Source organism: Nannospalax galili, unplaced genomic scaffold, assembly GCF_000622305.1.
Source record: "Nannospalax galili isolate Female #2095 unplaced genomic scaffold, S.galili_v1.0 scaffold398, whole genome shotgun sequence".
NCBI lineage: Eukaryota > Metazoa > Chordata > Mammalia > Rodentia > Spalacidae > Nannospalax > Nannospalax galili.
The window spans coordinates 362730-376495 of NW_008341813.1; the positions used below are offsets into that span (position 1 = coordinate 362730).

At 38.9% G+C, this 13766-nt stretch overlaps 1 protein-coding gene across 1 annotated transcript; it reads left to right on the forward strand.

The window, feature by feature from the left end:
• The first annotated feature begins 11704 nt into the window (after nt 1-11704).
• On the forward strand, nt 11705-12652 carry LOC103737546 (olfactory receptor 52E5). Its single transcript, XM_008837365.2, has one exon. The coding sequence runs from the start codon at nt 11711-11713 to the stop codon at nt 12650-12652; it is 942 nt and encodes a 313-aa protein (XP_008835587.1). The 5' UTR covers nt 11705-11710.
• The last annotated feature ends 1114 nt before the right edge of the window (nt 12653-13766 follow it).

Genomic DNA, 13766 nt, shown 5'->3' on the forward strand with positions numbered 1-13766 from the left:
TGCACTTAGGGTGATAGCTCAGAGAGCTTTTGCTATCTGTTTTTTTAAAATGCCGCTACTTGATCATTAATTAGCCATAATGTTCAAATGGCAAGCAAAGTTTTGTTGATTTAACTTTTATTAATTGAGACTCTATCATATTGGCTAACATAACAGGCACTCAATACAGATAAATACAAGAAACATTGGCTTGGCAGATGCATAGTACTGACATCTAGGGGTCAAAGTGAATATATTCTTTGAGCAAATAAAATAAGAGTCCTATATGGGCTGGCTGTAACTGCATTTTCTTTGTACACACTTGTTTGTTTGATTGCTGAACACCAATAAGTTCTATTTCAAATAAGTAATTCAGATAACTTCCACTTCAATAATAGTTTGAATCTAATGTTAAATGTTCTACCACTCAAATGCATTAATTCATTGAATTCTGAGAAAAATCATGTGAAAAGCATATTGTCATTTTAAAAAATTTATTAAGCTTTTGTAGTTTTCTACAATGGTTCTTAATCATTTTGTCACCCCTGAAAAACTATAAGGAAAGCAATAAAGCTCAGGTGCTAAAAAATACTTTATTAGAAGTCAGGTGTGGTATCACATACCTTTAGTCCCAGCATGAGAGAGGCAGAGGTAGACAAATCTCTATGAGATCAAGGCCAGTGTGGGCTACATAGCGAGTTCCAGACCAGATGGGGCTAACAAGGAGACCCTGCCTCAATAAATGACAAAAAAAAGTTAAGTTGCCCAACTCCAAAGTATTTTCTCCAGGAGCAAAATGTTTAAAAATTATATTTATGACCCATTGTTTATCAACCAGCTTCTTATTTTTGTTAGAGCAACTCAGAAAAATAAAAATTCCAGTTTGTCATTGGACGTTGTTTCATACATACATCCAACAAAACATAAGTAAATAACTTTATGGACAAGAAAATGAACAAGAAAAGAAGTCTTTATCTTTGACCCATCAACCATCTCATATGAGCCATCTAGTTATAGCACAGCTAGATAAATGCACAAAAATGTTACTAGACTGCTTGGAAGAAGATTTCATTCTTATTGTTTTTTTTTTAATTTTTACAAGATATTTTTTCTCCTTTGGGTTATAGTGACCATGGTTACATGGCAAGTAAAGTGCAATTGTAAGACCCAGAAATGGTGGACGACCATAAAAGAAACAGAGTCTTCCAGACAGCTAGGGAGTCACTCAAATGAATTACAGCAATAGTAACAACATGTACAAGTGGATGGGTGAGGTTCATATAGGAGTTCCATCCAAGGATACATACTATGCAGTCTCCTATTCTTTAAAACTTGACCAGTTGTGGCCTTCTGTGTGCATCACACTCTGTTGTATAAGGGAGCTTTACTAGTGAGAGTGGGGGGATGCATTAGTTTTCTCTCTACTGCTTGTTCCACTATGTTCCATGAACGTTAGGTGTACAGGTTCAACTGTCAATGTGTCACCTACTACTGGGCAACTCTCAGATGTACATTCTGTGTCTGACCAGTTGTGCCATTCTACAGTAGCCTCCATCTACTGCAAAAAGGAGCTTCTTTGATAAGTAGTGTATGGTAGGCTTGTCTGTAAATATAAGGATCCATATTTAGCATATGGTAAGAAATTTCATTTGTCTAGAGATATGAAAGAGACAGGGTTTTCTCTCAGATCTATGTTCTCTCCTGCCATGTATACTTGGCTGATTTTACAGTGACACTAATGAGTTCACTCCCACTGATTTTAAGCCCAATTAGATAGCTGTTGATTACCCACTAGATAACAGTGCCAATACTGAGGCAGTTTGCCATGCCAGTCATTAAGGTTATTAGAATTTAGGGCTGGGTTGGACCATCAATTGTTTTTCTTCCTTGACAGTTTGCATCTTATCATCTGGCATTATGAGAACTAAACTTAAAATATTTTTTAAATAAATATTAATAATAATAATTTAAATTTAAATACAAAATTTAAACTTGAAAAATTATACTTTAAGAAAACACAGGGGGCTGGAAAGATGGCTCAGAGATTAAAAGCACTGGATGCTCTTGAAGAAGACCCAGGTTTGATTGCTAGCATCCATATAGCATCTAACAACCATCTGTAACTCCAGTTCTAGTGGATTCAATGCCCTCTTCTGACTTCTGTCAAGCACTTCATCACACAGGTGCACTTACATACATGCATACAATACACTCATACACATACAATAAAAATAATAAATAAAATATTTTTTAAAGAAAAAAAGTAGGGCCTTGGAAGTTTCAGTTCATTTTTTCCTCCCCTGTTACCAATGCACTTCGTGGTTTTGGTGGTATGGTGGCTAGTCCATGACATACGCCAGTGACCATGCCCCTGGGAGGGCTCAGGGAAAATCACAGAAGGGACAGAAAGAATGCACGAGCCAGAAGACAGAAAATGGGCAGGACACAGCCATTGCCATCATGTCCCACAGCAAATGAGGTGGTCTGTACTGGGCCAGCACAAATCCGAGCCTGTCATTCCTCAGTTAAGGATAAGGGAGGGCCTCATAGGATCCTATCCCTCCCTGCTGAACTGTTGGTAGACTCTGGAGAAGGGCATTCATTTGTGTGTACTGGAGCCCACCAGGCTCCAGTAGAAAGTTCCAAACCTATGTTCACACATATGTCCATGGTTAAACACAGAGGGTCATAAAACAAAACAAAAAGACATGAGTGTGATAAGAGCATTTGTAGGGAAGAGGATGGATTGTCAGGGTAGAAGGGAGATAGAAAGTGAGGATGAGAGTAATCAAAATATATACATGTATGAAATTATTAAAGAACAAATGTAATGAAGATTTTATTTTTAAGAAAGCATGTCCTTAAACTCTACATTAAACTTCATTTGCTTTAGAAAGAGTGGGTGTGATGTTGATGTTCTATTTAGAGCTGAGCATTCCTCAGAGGAAGCAGAAAGATTATCAGAACCAGAGATGTTGGCTGACTATAAGGAAACTGTTTTCTGGACAGAACTTGGAAGGTACAGAAAAGAACTCACAACAATTGTGACAGCACACACAAGACCTGCACAAGCACAAGCCAGACAAAATTCTAGCGTGGAAAGGGGAGATAGGTGTAATGTCCCAACCCTAGCTGAGGAGCTGTTGGGAATTCATAACTGCTGAGGAAGGAAAGTCAGTATTCTTTAAGGATATGACCTTTCGATGGTTGACCAAGCTCCGGTGATGGCCACAGGCCCAAGAGTATAAGGCCAACACAAATTTGACTCGATGGGTTAAAAAAAAAAAAAGAGGACATAAAGTTAGGTGGGTTGGGAATGGAGGCGATCTGGAAGGAGATTGGGGTGGTAAATATGATCAAAAAGATGTTATGTGAGATTCTCAAGAACTAGGAATAAAAAGAAAATGTTTCCTTTACATAAATGCATGTTTAAATTTTTATTCCTTAATATATAGAATTAAGGGCACTAAATGTTCATAAAAATCATGTAGTTTTTTAAATATAAATTACACTAATACATATTATATATTTATAGATAAAGGTTTGGAAACAAGTTAGAATTATTTCTCTCTACCACTTACAATTTCTGAATATTTCAGAGATGACTTTGAGGAATTATTGAGGTTTTCCTGCAGTCCTGTTTCCCTGCCTTCATTGCTTCTCTGCCAAAAGTAACAGTTAATACCATATTAAGTTTTTAAGTGTAGCTGTGTGGCCTCTGTACCTCTGAGTGGCTAGCCTCCTGGGACCTGTTCAGGGGAAGGTACTCCCTGGGAAAAGACCAAAAGGTAACCAGGTCTCTGACCAGATAACACAGAGCTCTACCCTCAGAGATGTGGGAATTTGCTGCTGTATGTCCCAGGTCATCAAATACAGCCCACTGGTGGAAGCTCTTCCCAGAGGACTAGAGGTCTTGTATAATTCCTTGGCTCTAGCTATTGAGAACTTGGTCACATGCAGGCTGCAGTCTCATATCCAGTTCATCACAAATGATTCCTCAGATGCTGGGCAGAGGTGGGTGAGTAAGCCCCTGGGATGTTGATAGAAGGTCTCGAAGAAAATAACTGAGCTCTAGTAAGTCAGGCAAGTTTCAGCAGATAGAGCATCCCCAGAGTACATAGAGAAGGCAGGGGGTGGATTGATTTGAAAATAACCTGGATGCATTGCTAAAACTTAGTATTTAACACAAAAGTTAGCTTCCACAGTGACAAGCAAACAAACCATTTTCAACAAAAGGCAGGCACAACATGAAGAAAGAACACTATGTTGCCAACACAAGGAAAAGCACTCCAGGTAATTCATTGGCTAGCACAGATGAGTCTTTTCCTTCTTATACTTTCCCCTAGTCTTTTCAGAAAAGGCTGTCTGAGAAAGCATTCACGCCGGTGAGGGAAAGTCATGGCATGTTCAAAACTGGAGTTAAGAGGTGGGAAGCCTGAGTAGAGAAACCTCGAATATTCTGTCTCAAAATATGGAAGCCAGTTTCCAGACGATCCTCACAACTGGCTCAGGAAACTTGTCTGAAAGGAAAGAGTGCAGAAAGGGAGATAAGAGTCTCAGAAAGTCAAAACCAGGCAGATTTAGATCATAAGCATAAACATGTTTATTAATCCTAAAAAGTCTAAGTACACAAAACATGAAGGCCCTCGGATCATTAGAGGTTACAGTCACAGCAATGATAACAGCAAACAGTATGTTTTTGCAGATGGCAATAAGCTTATCACTTAGAACCATTCTGAACTTATATCATCAAAGGGCCCTTTAGAGAATTTCCTAATGAAGAATATTGAAATGTGAGTTGTTATAATAAAAATAATATTTGAGTCCAGGAAGGAAACAATTGTATTGTTAGAATCAAGCCCCATGAAGATGAAAATTTTGTGTGTCTCAGTCATCACCATGTGCATTATCTACCGCTAAGTGAACACTCTTTAAATGCTGGTCATTTAAGTTAAATTACCAAATGGGGACACCCATAATAGACAAGGACAGAGTGGAAGTAGTGGTAGGTTTGCAGATAATTCTAAATACAGAAAGGGGAATACTTAAGTTACTGTTGGCAATTACAATGCACAGCAATCTCTAAACGTGACAAGTGATTTTGTACCACATATTATGAGAAAAATATAACAATAAATGCATCAGGTAAAAGAACATCTATACTCTCCGTCCTAAGTTCCACCAGGAAGAAACCACAAAGTCTCTCTCAGACCTTATACATTCTCAGATCCTTCGCCTTACTCTCCGGCAGCCTTGCTCCTTTCTCTTAGGGTACGAATCACTGCTTCTCAGTCTCATTTTATAAATGTGATAATATTTACCCTTCAAATGTTTCTCAAAAAAGAAAAATATCAAATACCACTTGGTGAAAAGGAATGAAATTGGAGGAAAATTAAGGAAACACGTGGCCTATTAACTTAGTATCTCTGAAAGGGAAGAAAAAGCAATTCAAGAGCTCTGTCTGAAGAGTAATGCTATTAAACAACTTAAACCCTTGGTCTGTTTGGATCAACCATGTTTACATGTGGAACAAGATAACATCATCTTCTGTCTGGGTTTCAGTGAGAGCCTTCTAAATGATCTGTTAAAAATGCATTTGCTGTCTTTAACAGATTTTCACCAGCCATAGCATTGTTTTTGAACCACAAATTGGATCATGCTACATCGAGGCATAAAATCTGGCAATCTGTTCTCATGGTCTAAGATAACAGGAATAGGCAACTGTTAGGATCTAGAGTGAGGGAATGAAAAAAGGAAAGAACTGAGGGTATCTCCAAGGAATGATGCATCTACATAGCACCTTTAACTAGGGGAGACGGAGAGGGAGAAATTGTCTCAGAAGAGTGACCAGCTTGCAGTATTACACAAGATGAGTCTGAGTTATATTTGTAGAAGACATTGCATAAACAAGTGAAGTTCTATAAATCATAGGGAATAAGTCAGCTCTAAAGATATTTTTGAAAATCACCAGGAAAAAGACTGTGACTCCTACAGTCAGGGAAGTGACCAACTTGTGAAGCGTAGTGGAGGAGTGAAGACTGTGGGTGAGGACAGACTCAGTGAGGGGCAAACCAAAGGAGGACAAGGAGTTACAAGCTTCAAGGGGCATCTGAGGGTTAAAAGAGAAACAGAATGCAGAAGTATTTCAAAATCCAAGAAAGAAGACCACTCGTGCTCTTAACACTTCACTCCATGGCTGTTGCTAAACACACTTGTGATCCTTGATTATTTTTAGTCTCCAGATGATATAAATAATGAAGAAATTTGAAGTTCAGCTGGGCAATGTGGAGATCTTAACGCCACACATATAGGTTGGACTTAGTGCTAGAATCTTAGGTGCCATTTTAAAAACTACAACCTTTTTAAATATTTTATTTATTATTTTTATTTTCTGTGTATGCGTGTATTGCCTGCATGTAGGTAAGTGCACCCGTGACGTGCAATGCCTGCGGAAAAGAGAAGAGGGTGTTGGATCCCCTGGAACTGGAGTTACAGACAGTTGTTAGCTGCCATGTGGGTGCTGGGATTGGAACCCGTGTCTTCTGCAAGAACAACCAGTGTTCTTAACCACTGAGCCATCTCTCCTGCCCCCTGAACTTTTATTTTTAGTCAGATCTGAGGGTGGCATAATTTTATCAGCCATCAGATTTCATTCACAAATACTGACCTCGGCCATGCAGAGTAAAAGCACTTATAGATAACACATAAGTGAATGGGAATGAAGGAGTGATTGTATCCCAATAAAATTTTATTTAGAAAAATAAATGACAGTCCAAATTAGGTCCATGGGTCAAAATTTATGACATTGGAAGATGTATATTTCAGCTACTTCTATAATGAATCTGGTGTTTTTATTTTATATGTACATGCAGAAGAAAAGCAAAGCTATCTTAGACTTTAAGCTTGGGAATATTTTTTCTTCACTGACAAGAGAATTGCTACATTGTGATAACATTACTGAGGTAGGTCACTGTGAGTTAATTGTGGCAATGTTCCTGGAAAAATTCAAATTCCTGCAACAAAATTAGTTGGAACTTTAAATAAAGGTGCAATTCTCATGCATTGGTCTACATAGTGAGTTCCAGGACAGCTGGGGCTACAGAGAGACACTGTCTCAAAAAGATTTAAAAAACAAAGTGCAATTCTCCAGAGATAATAGTTTAGGAAATACAGTTCTTATAATAAGCAAAGTCAGAGATTTAAAAGAACAATATTAGACTGAAAACCACTTATCACAGAAAATCTGGATTTAAAGTCAAAAGAAACCACAAAACATAGAACTAAACGTATAAACCCTATTTCTTTTGCTCTTTGTTCCCATTGCATTTTTTATTTTGTTGTATTTTATTGCTTAGTTTTTGTTTTGAGACAGGATCTCACTTCATAGCACTAGCCAGCCTCCAATTCATGATCCAACTACCTCATACTCCCAGTTATGTACCAGCCCCCCAACACACACACACACACACACACACACACACACACACATCCACTACATTTTAAATATTTTATTAATTAATTTTATTTTATGTGTATGAGTGTATTGCCTGCATGTATGTAAGTTCACCCGTGTCATGCAATGTCCACAGTGGTCAAAAGAGGATATCGGATCCCCTGGAACTGGAGTTACAAATGGTTGTTGGCCACCATGTGGGTGCTGGGAATTGAACCCGGGTCCTCTGCAAGAACAGTCAGTGCTTTAAACCATGAGCCATCTCTCCAGCCTCCACTACATTATTTTTTAAGAATATTTTTATTATTCCAAGGAGAGGCAATTTTTAAAACATTTTTCTAGAAATAACTTGAAGCAGGTTACATAAAAATATGTACACAATAAAGTTTAAGGGTGGAAAAGTAGGGATAGGAAACCAAAGACTAAAGCTAGGCATGGTGACACATGTCCTCAATCCCAGCACCTGGGAGGCAGTACCCAGCGGATTCTTGTGAGCTCAAGGCCAACCCACTCCACCCAGCAAGCTCCAAGTCAGCTGGAATCACAGAGAGACCCTGTCCCAAAAAGACCAAAAAAAAAATAAAATAAATCAAAGACCAAAGGATTTGCCAACATGAGGTCAACTTTAGTGGAATAATTAAGGGTTCCGGTTAGCTCTGTTCTCTCTTTCTCTCTCTCTCTCTCTCTCTCTCTCTCTCTCTTGAAAATCCTGTGACTTCCTAACAGCTTCACAAAATGGTGAAAGAGGTGCCTCCTGGTGTTCTCGGCTTCTTTATGTCCTTTGCCCCTCCCCTACATGTGGCTAAGGTCAACCAATTGGGTGGGAGGGGTCAACAGCTTCACAAAATGGTGAGAGAGGTGCCTCCTGGTGTTCTCGGCTTCTATATGTCCTTTGCCCCTCCCCTACATGTGGCTAAGGTCAACCAATTGGGTGGGAGGGGTAACTGACTCCCCCCTCACTCCTTGATGAGTGTGGGAAGGAGGTGTGACTATAGTTTGCCAGCATGGTGATTGGGGGGCACTTCCAGCTAACACTCCACCCCTTCCTCTGGCTCTTACATTTTTTTCCACCAATCCTCTTCTGCAAAAGTCACTGAGCCTTGGAGGGGGTGGTAGATGTGGAATGATCTTCTTCCCATTGGGGCAAGGCACTGAACTTTTGGGTCTCCACATCATCTCTTTTCCATGGGCTGTTGGCCCATTTCAGTGGGATTCCATCTACTATGAAAACAAAAGAGCAAGAAGCAAGAACATCTAAACAGAGGCTGCTATAATAACTTAGCCTATGGACATAAACACAAATGCTTGGATGGTACTTTAGCAGGTGCATCACATTCACATCCATCTAACAAAGCAATTGCAGTGACTTCCCACTGGGGCCTGTATCCTCCCCTGCTGCAGGGGGTTGGCTTGGTCTACAGTACCAGATCACCACATAATTTTTAGTTTAGGCACTCATTATTATTTTTCTGGAGAGGTAAATAATTTAGTTCTGTTCTTCAATTTTCTACCAACAGTATTCTTTCTATAGCTTTCTTATTAATAGAACTAATATTATCATAATGTATGACTTATGGTTTTTGGGTTTTTTAAAAATTTTATTGAGCTTTTGCACATTTCATACAACAGTTATTAATCAAATTTAGACCCCCCTCCCCCAACTATACCCCCTCCCACTGAACCTCATGCAGTCTACCATACATTTTAAGCTCTATCTAGTCAAGCATTTGTAGCTAGATGTCTTCAGTGAGAATTCATCCACTGGAGTCTAGTCAGCCTGTCTAGAGAAGGTCTGTCTCCCTCACCCAGTAGTAATCAGTCTCCAACCTCTATTTTTTAATCTTTGTAAATATATAATAGAAATTGGACATTTTAAGCTAATAATAATTCCCTCCCACCATTAGGAGGGGATTAATATATTGGCAGTCATGGTTGGTCTCTCTAGAAGATAGACATATGATAGATTAGATAGATAGATGATAGATTAGATAGATAGATGATAGATAGATTAGATGATAGATAGATGATAGAGAGATAGAGAGACAGAGAGATGATAGATAGATAGATGATAGATAGATAGATGATAGATAAGATAGATGATAGATAAGAGAGATGATATAAAGATAGATAGGTAATAGATGATGATGATTAGATAGATGATAGATGATAGGTAGATGATAGAAGACAGATAGATGATAGATAGATAGATAGATAGATAGATAGATAGATAGATAGATTAGATAGATAGATAGATAGATAGATAGATAGATAGATAGATGATAGATGATAATCCAAGACTGAGCCTCATTTACATCTTTGGTTTGTTTTACATTTTTATTTTTTATTTTTATTTTACGTGTATTGCCTACATATAGGTAGGCGTACCTGTGTGGTGCAAGGCCTGTGAACATCAAAAGAAGGCATCACACCCCCTGGAACTGGAGTTACAGACAGCTGTTGGCCACCATGTGGGTGCTGGGAATCAAACCTGGGTCCTCTTAAAGAACAGCCAGTGCTCTTAACTACTGAGCCATCTTTCCAGCCCTCATTTACACCTTTGTGGATGGGGATAGAAATGCCAACCTCAGATCTGCTTTAATATTTGAATAATATTTTTAAAGCACTGAGAAATTTTTCAATGCATGTCAATTAGACCCTTTTCCCCAATACAATCTGAGTTATTATTCTTTTTAGTAAAAAGTAAAAGAATTATTTGCTCTACTGAGTGCTGAGGCAGAGTGTAGGGATAAATAAAATGGTGACTGCAATCAAAAGTCACTGGTGGGTGAAAGGCACTGATGCTGAATTTCATATCATTATACCCCAAAGGTAGAGAAATATTGGACTACCTGAGTTCAAAAAGTAGACCAATCATAAAATAGCTAATGATAGCACGTATTTGGAAGTAATTTCACATGTTATTATTAAATGGATGGTACACAGTACAGGCCACACTAATCTAAATGGTCCATGCCACCATACTTCCAAAACAGTTCTTGGGGCCTTTGATATGGTCAGTCATAGGGCTATTTTGTCTTTAAAATTCATGCCATGATATTAACATATTTTACTCAAAGGAGCATCAAGGCAAATCAACCCATGCAGTGCTTTAAATAAGCCACTGCCAGGACCCAACAAGACCAGTCAATGTCTGGTTCTCACCTGTGGCCCAGAATCTATCACAAAACTTGCCCTGTCAGTTTTATAATTGTATCCTAGGCTCATTTGCACACACACCGCATCATGTTTCAGATTGAATCTATGCCATAGGAACAGTGAAGACCCAGACTAGAAAACAAGATAACAGATGAATTCAATGTTTACAGTAACTTAATCTGTAACTAACTTAGAAATATCATGCCACCATTATATCAGAAAAACTAGAAACATCAACACAAACTGAAGCAAGTAATTGCTGTAGAATTTTTAGAAGATGCTGACATTGGTGCTGCCACTTTGCAGTAGCATGAAGAAATTGTGCATTTGTGAGTATCTGGTGCTGTTTGAGTAAGGATCATAATATGGTATATGATGAGATCTTTTCAGGTCTAAGAGGGAGCATGTTTTTATGGAATTGTGTAATAATCTCCAGTTGTATCTAAATTCCTTAATCTCCAGCCATAGTTCAAATCCAAACCACCAGTTATCTAGTCTTATACCTGTACTACATTCAAATACACACACACACACACACGCACACATACACAAACAATAAATAAAATGTAATAAAATTACACACACACACACACACACACACCTGGACTTCTCAGGTCTGCTTTGCAAGAATGTATCATTCCCCTCAACAAGTAGCTGAATCATCATCTCCTAATCCCAGTCTGTTGATATTCTCTCTCTCTCTCTCTCTCTCTCTCTCTCTCTCTCTCTCTCTAACAAAGAGAGGAAAGTCAATCAACCCAATATTGGATACTATATTTTACATTCTTATTAGCAAGTATAATTAATAGCAAATAGTTGTTAAATTAATGTTATATGCACGTTTTTCCCTAGAGACTGAAGGAACAGAAGACGCGAGTATTGGATAGTTTTAAATTTGGAAATTTTATGCATGGTTTTATATAAATATGAAGCAAATGGTTTTAATGTGAAAGTGCCTCCTATTCTCTCTCTAGGTCTCATTGGCTGGATTATGGAATTAAAGAATCGATCGTCTGTTTCTGCAAGAAATACACATCATGCTATTTTGAAAGAAGTTGAGGTCTCTCACTGGAAGCAAGAAAGTTCTTTCAAGAAATGTATCTGTGATCCGTTAGCACTAATATGCTTCATACCAACAAGACACAGTTCCATCCCTCCTCCTTCTTCCTGATAGGGATCCCGGGTCTGGAAGATGTGCACCTCTGGATCGGTTTCCCCTTCTTTGCAGTGTATCTAATTGCTATCCTGGGAAACATCATTATCTTATTTGTGATCCAAACTGAACACAGCCTCCACCAACCTATGTTCTACTTCCTTGCCATGTTGGCTTGCACTGATTTGGGCTTATCCACAGCCACAATTCCGAAGATGCTGGGCATTTTCTGGTTCAATCTCAGGGAGATTGTGTTTGGGGCCTGCATCACACAGATGTACACCATCCATATATGCACTGGCCTGGAGTCTGTGGTGCTGACAGTCATGGCCATAGATCGCTATATTGCCATCTGCAAACCCCTGAGGTATAGCATGATCCTCACCAACAAGGTGATAGTCATTCTGGGTGTGTTCATCGTAATCAGGACGTTGGTGTTTGTGACCCCTTTCATATTTCTTATCCTGAGATTGCCTTTCTGTGGTGTCCGGATTGTCCCCCATACTTACTGTGAACATATGGGTTTGGCAAAGTTATCTTGTGCCAATATCAGGGTCAATGTCATTTATGGATTAATTGCTTTCTCAGTGGGATACATTGACCTTTCTGTGATTGGATTTTCCTATGTTCGGATTCTCCAAGCAGTTTTCCGCCTCCCTTCCTGGAATTCTCGGCTCAAGGCACTCAGCACCTGTGGCTCCCACGTCTGTGTCATGTTGGCCTTCTACCTGCCTGCCCTCTTCTCCTTCATGACACACCGCTTTGGTCACAGCATTCCTCATTATATCCACATAATTTTGGCCAACCTGTATGTGGTAATTCCCCCTGCCCTGAACCCTGTCATCTACGGGGTCAGGACAAAACAGATAAGAGAGCGAGTACTAAGGATGCTTAACCCTAAAAGCCATTGAGACTTAGCTCCAAGAAGCTCCTCTCTGATAGTCCAGTAAGACAATGATGACATCGATCCAGAAATAAGCACTAGGAACATTTTTTTTTGTTCAACTTCCACAACAGATCAATAAGACAGTAAGCAATTAGAACAAAAGTAAATACTAGAAACACTTGTTCAATGCCCCCTTGCTGTCCCTCACATACCATTATCTGTCCCTCCATACACATAATTTCAGCGCACACCATTAGAAAGGTTGGCACAAAAATTCCAAGTACCATCTCTACTCTAACCCATAACAGGTACAAAAAACCCACATACTTAAGCATGGACAGTGCAAAATTTCTAGAGGGAGAAAAGAGGTTTTCAAAAAGCTTGTGCCCAGTAACTCCCTTTAGTGACTTCCTCCCCTGTAGAGATGCAGTCCATTCTCATGTCAGAAGCGCAAAACGATGTGAATTTCATGAAAACCAACAGGATATAGAGGCAAGAGAAATTAACTACATGTCATAAAATTTTCATTTAAATTTAAGCCTTTTCTGAAAGTTTGACTTGAAAGTTACAATAAAAACTTTTTTTAGGCAAGTATATAATGATTTAAGCCTGAATCCCAGCACTTGGGAAGCTGAGGCAGCAGGATGGCCACAAATATGTGGTCGTTTTGGGGATACATAGTGAGTTCCAGGCCAGTCTGAAATGAGACCCTGTAATGAAATAAAAAGAAAAACTTTGAGCTTTAATTATTCCCACCCATTGAAATGATACAAAGCAAAATTAATTTGATTCTGTGAACTAAAAAAAAATTCATCAAAATATTTGCAGTTTATAAAACATTAAAATGTTTGGACAATAAGTACATGCTTAGTTTAGCATGTCTGTTTCTTCTGATGTGTGGAGACTTACCTTGTTAAATCCAGCTCTTATTCAAAGTCGCAGGTTTGAAATGACATCACTACTTGCAGATTACCTCAATATGTGGGGTTCTGTGTGGACCACCCCCCCCCAGTCATTGTCTCCTGCAAAAAGACTCTTAGGAGTCTATAAAGCCTGGGGAGATTATATAAAGGACTCTGTCTGTGCCTGAAAACCCAAGAAATCCTCAAGTCCTTAGTTCTTCTTAAAGTGAGCTTTAC

Bases quoted from the DNA above. Each gene is read 5' to 3' on its own strand.
- LOC103737546 (XM_008837365.2), top strand. From the start codon at position 11,711: ATGCTTCATACCAACAAGACACAGTTCCATCCCTCCTCCTTCTTCCTG.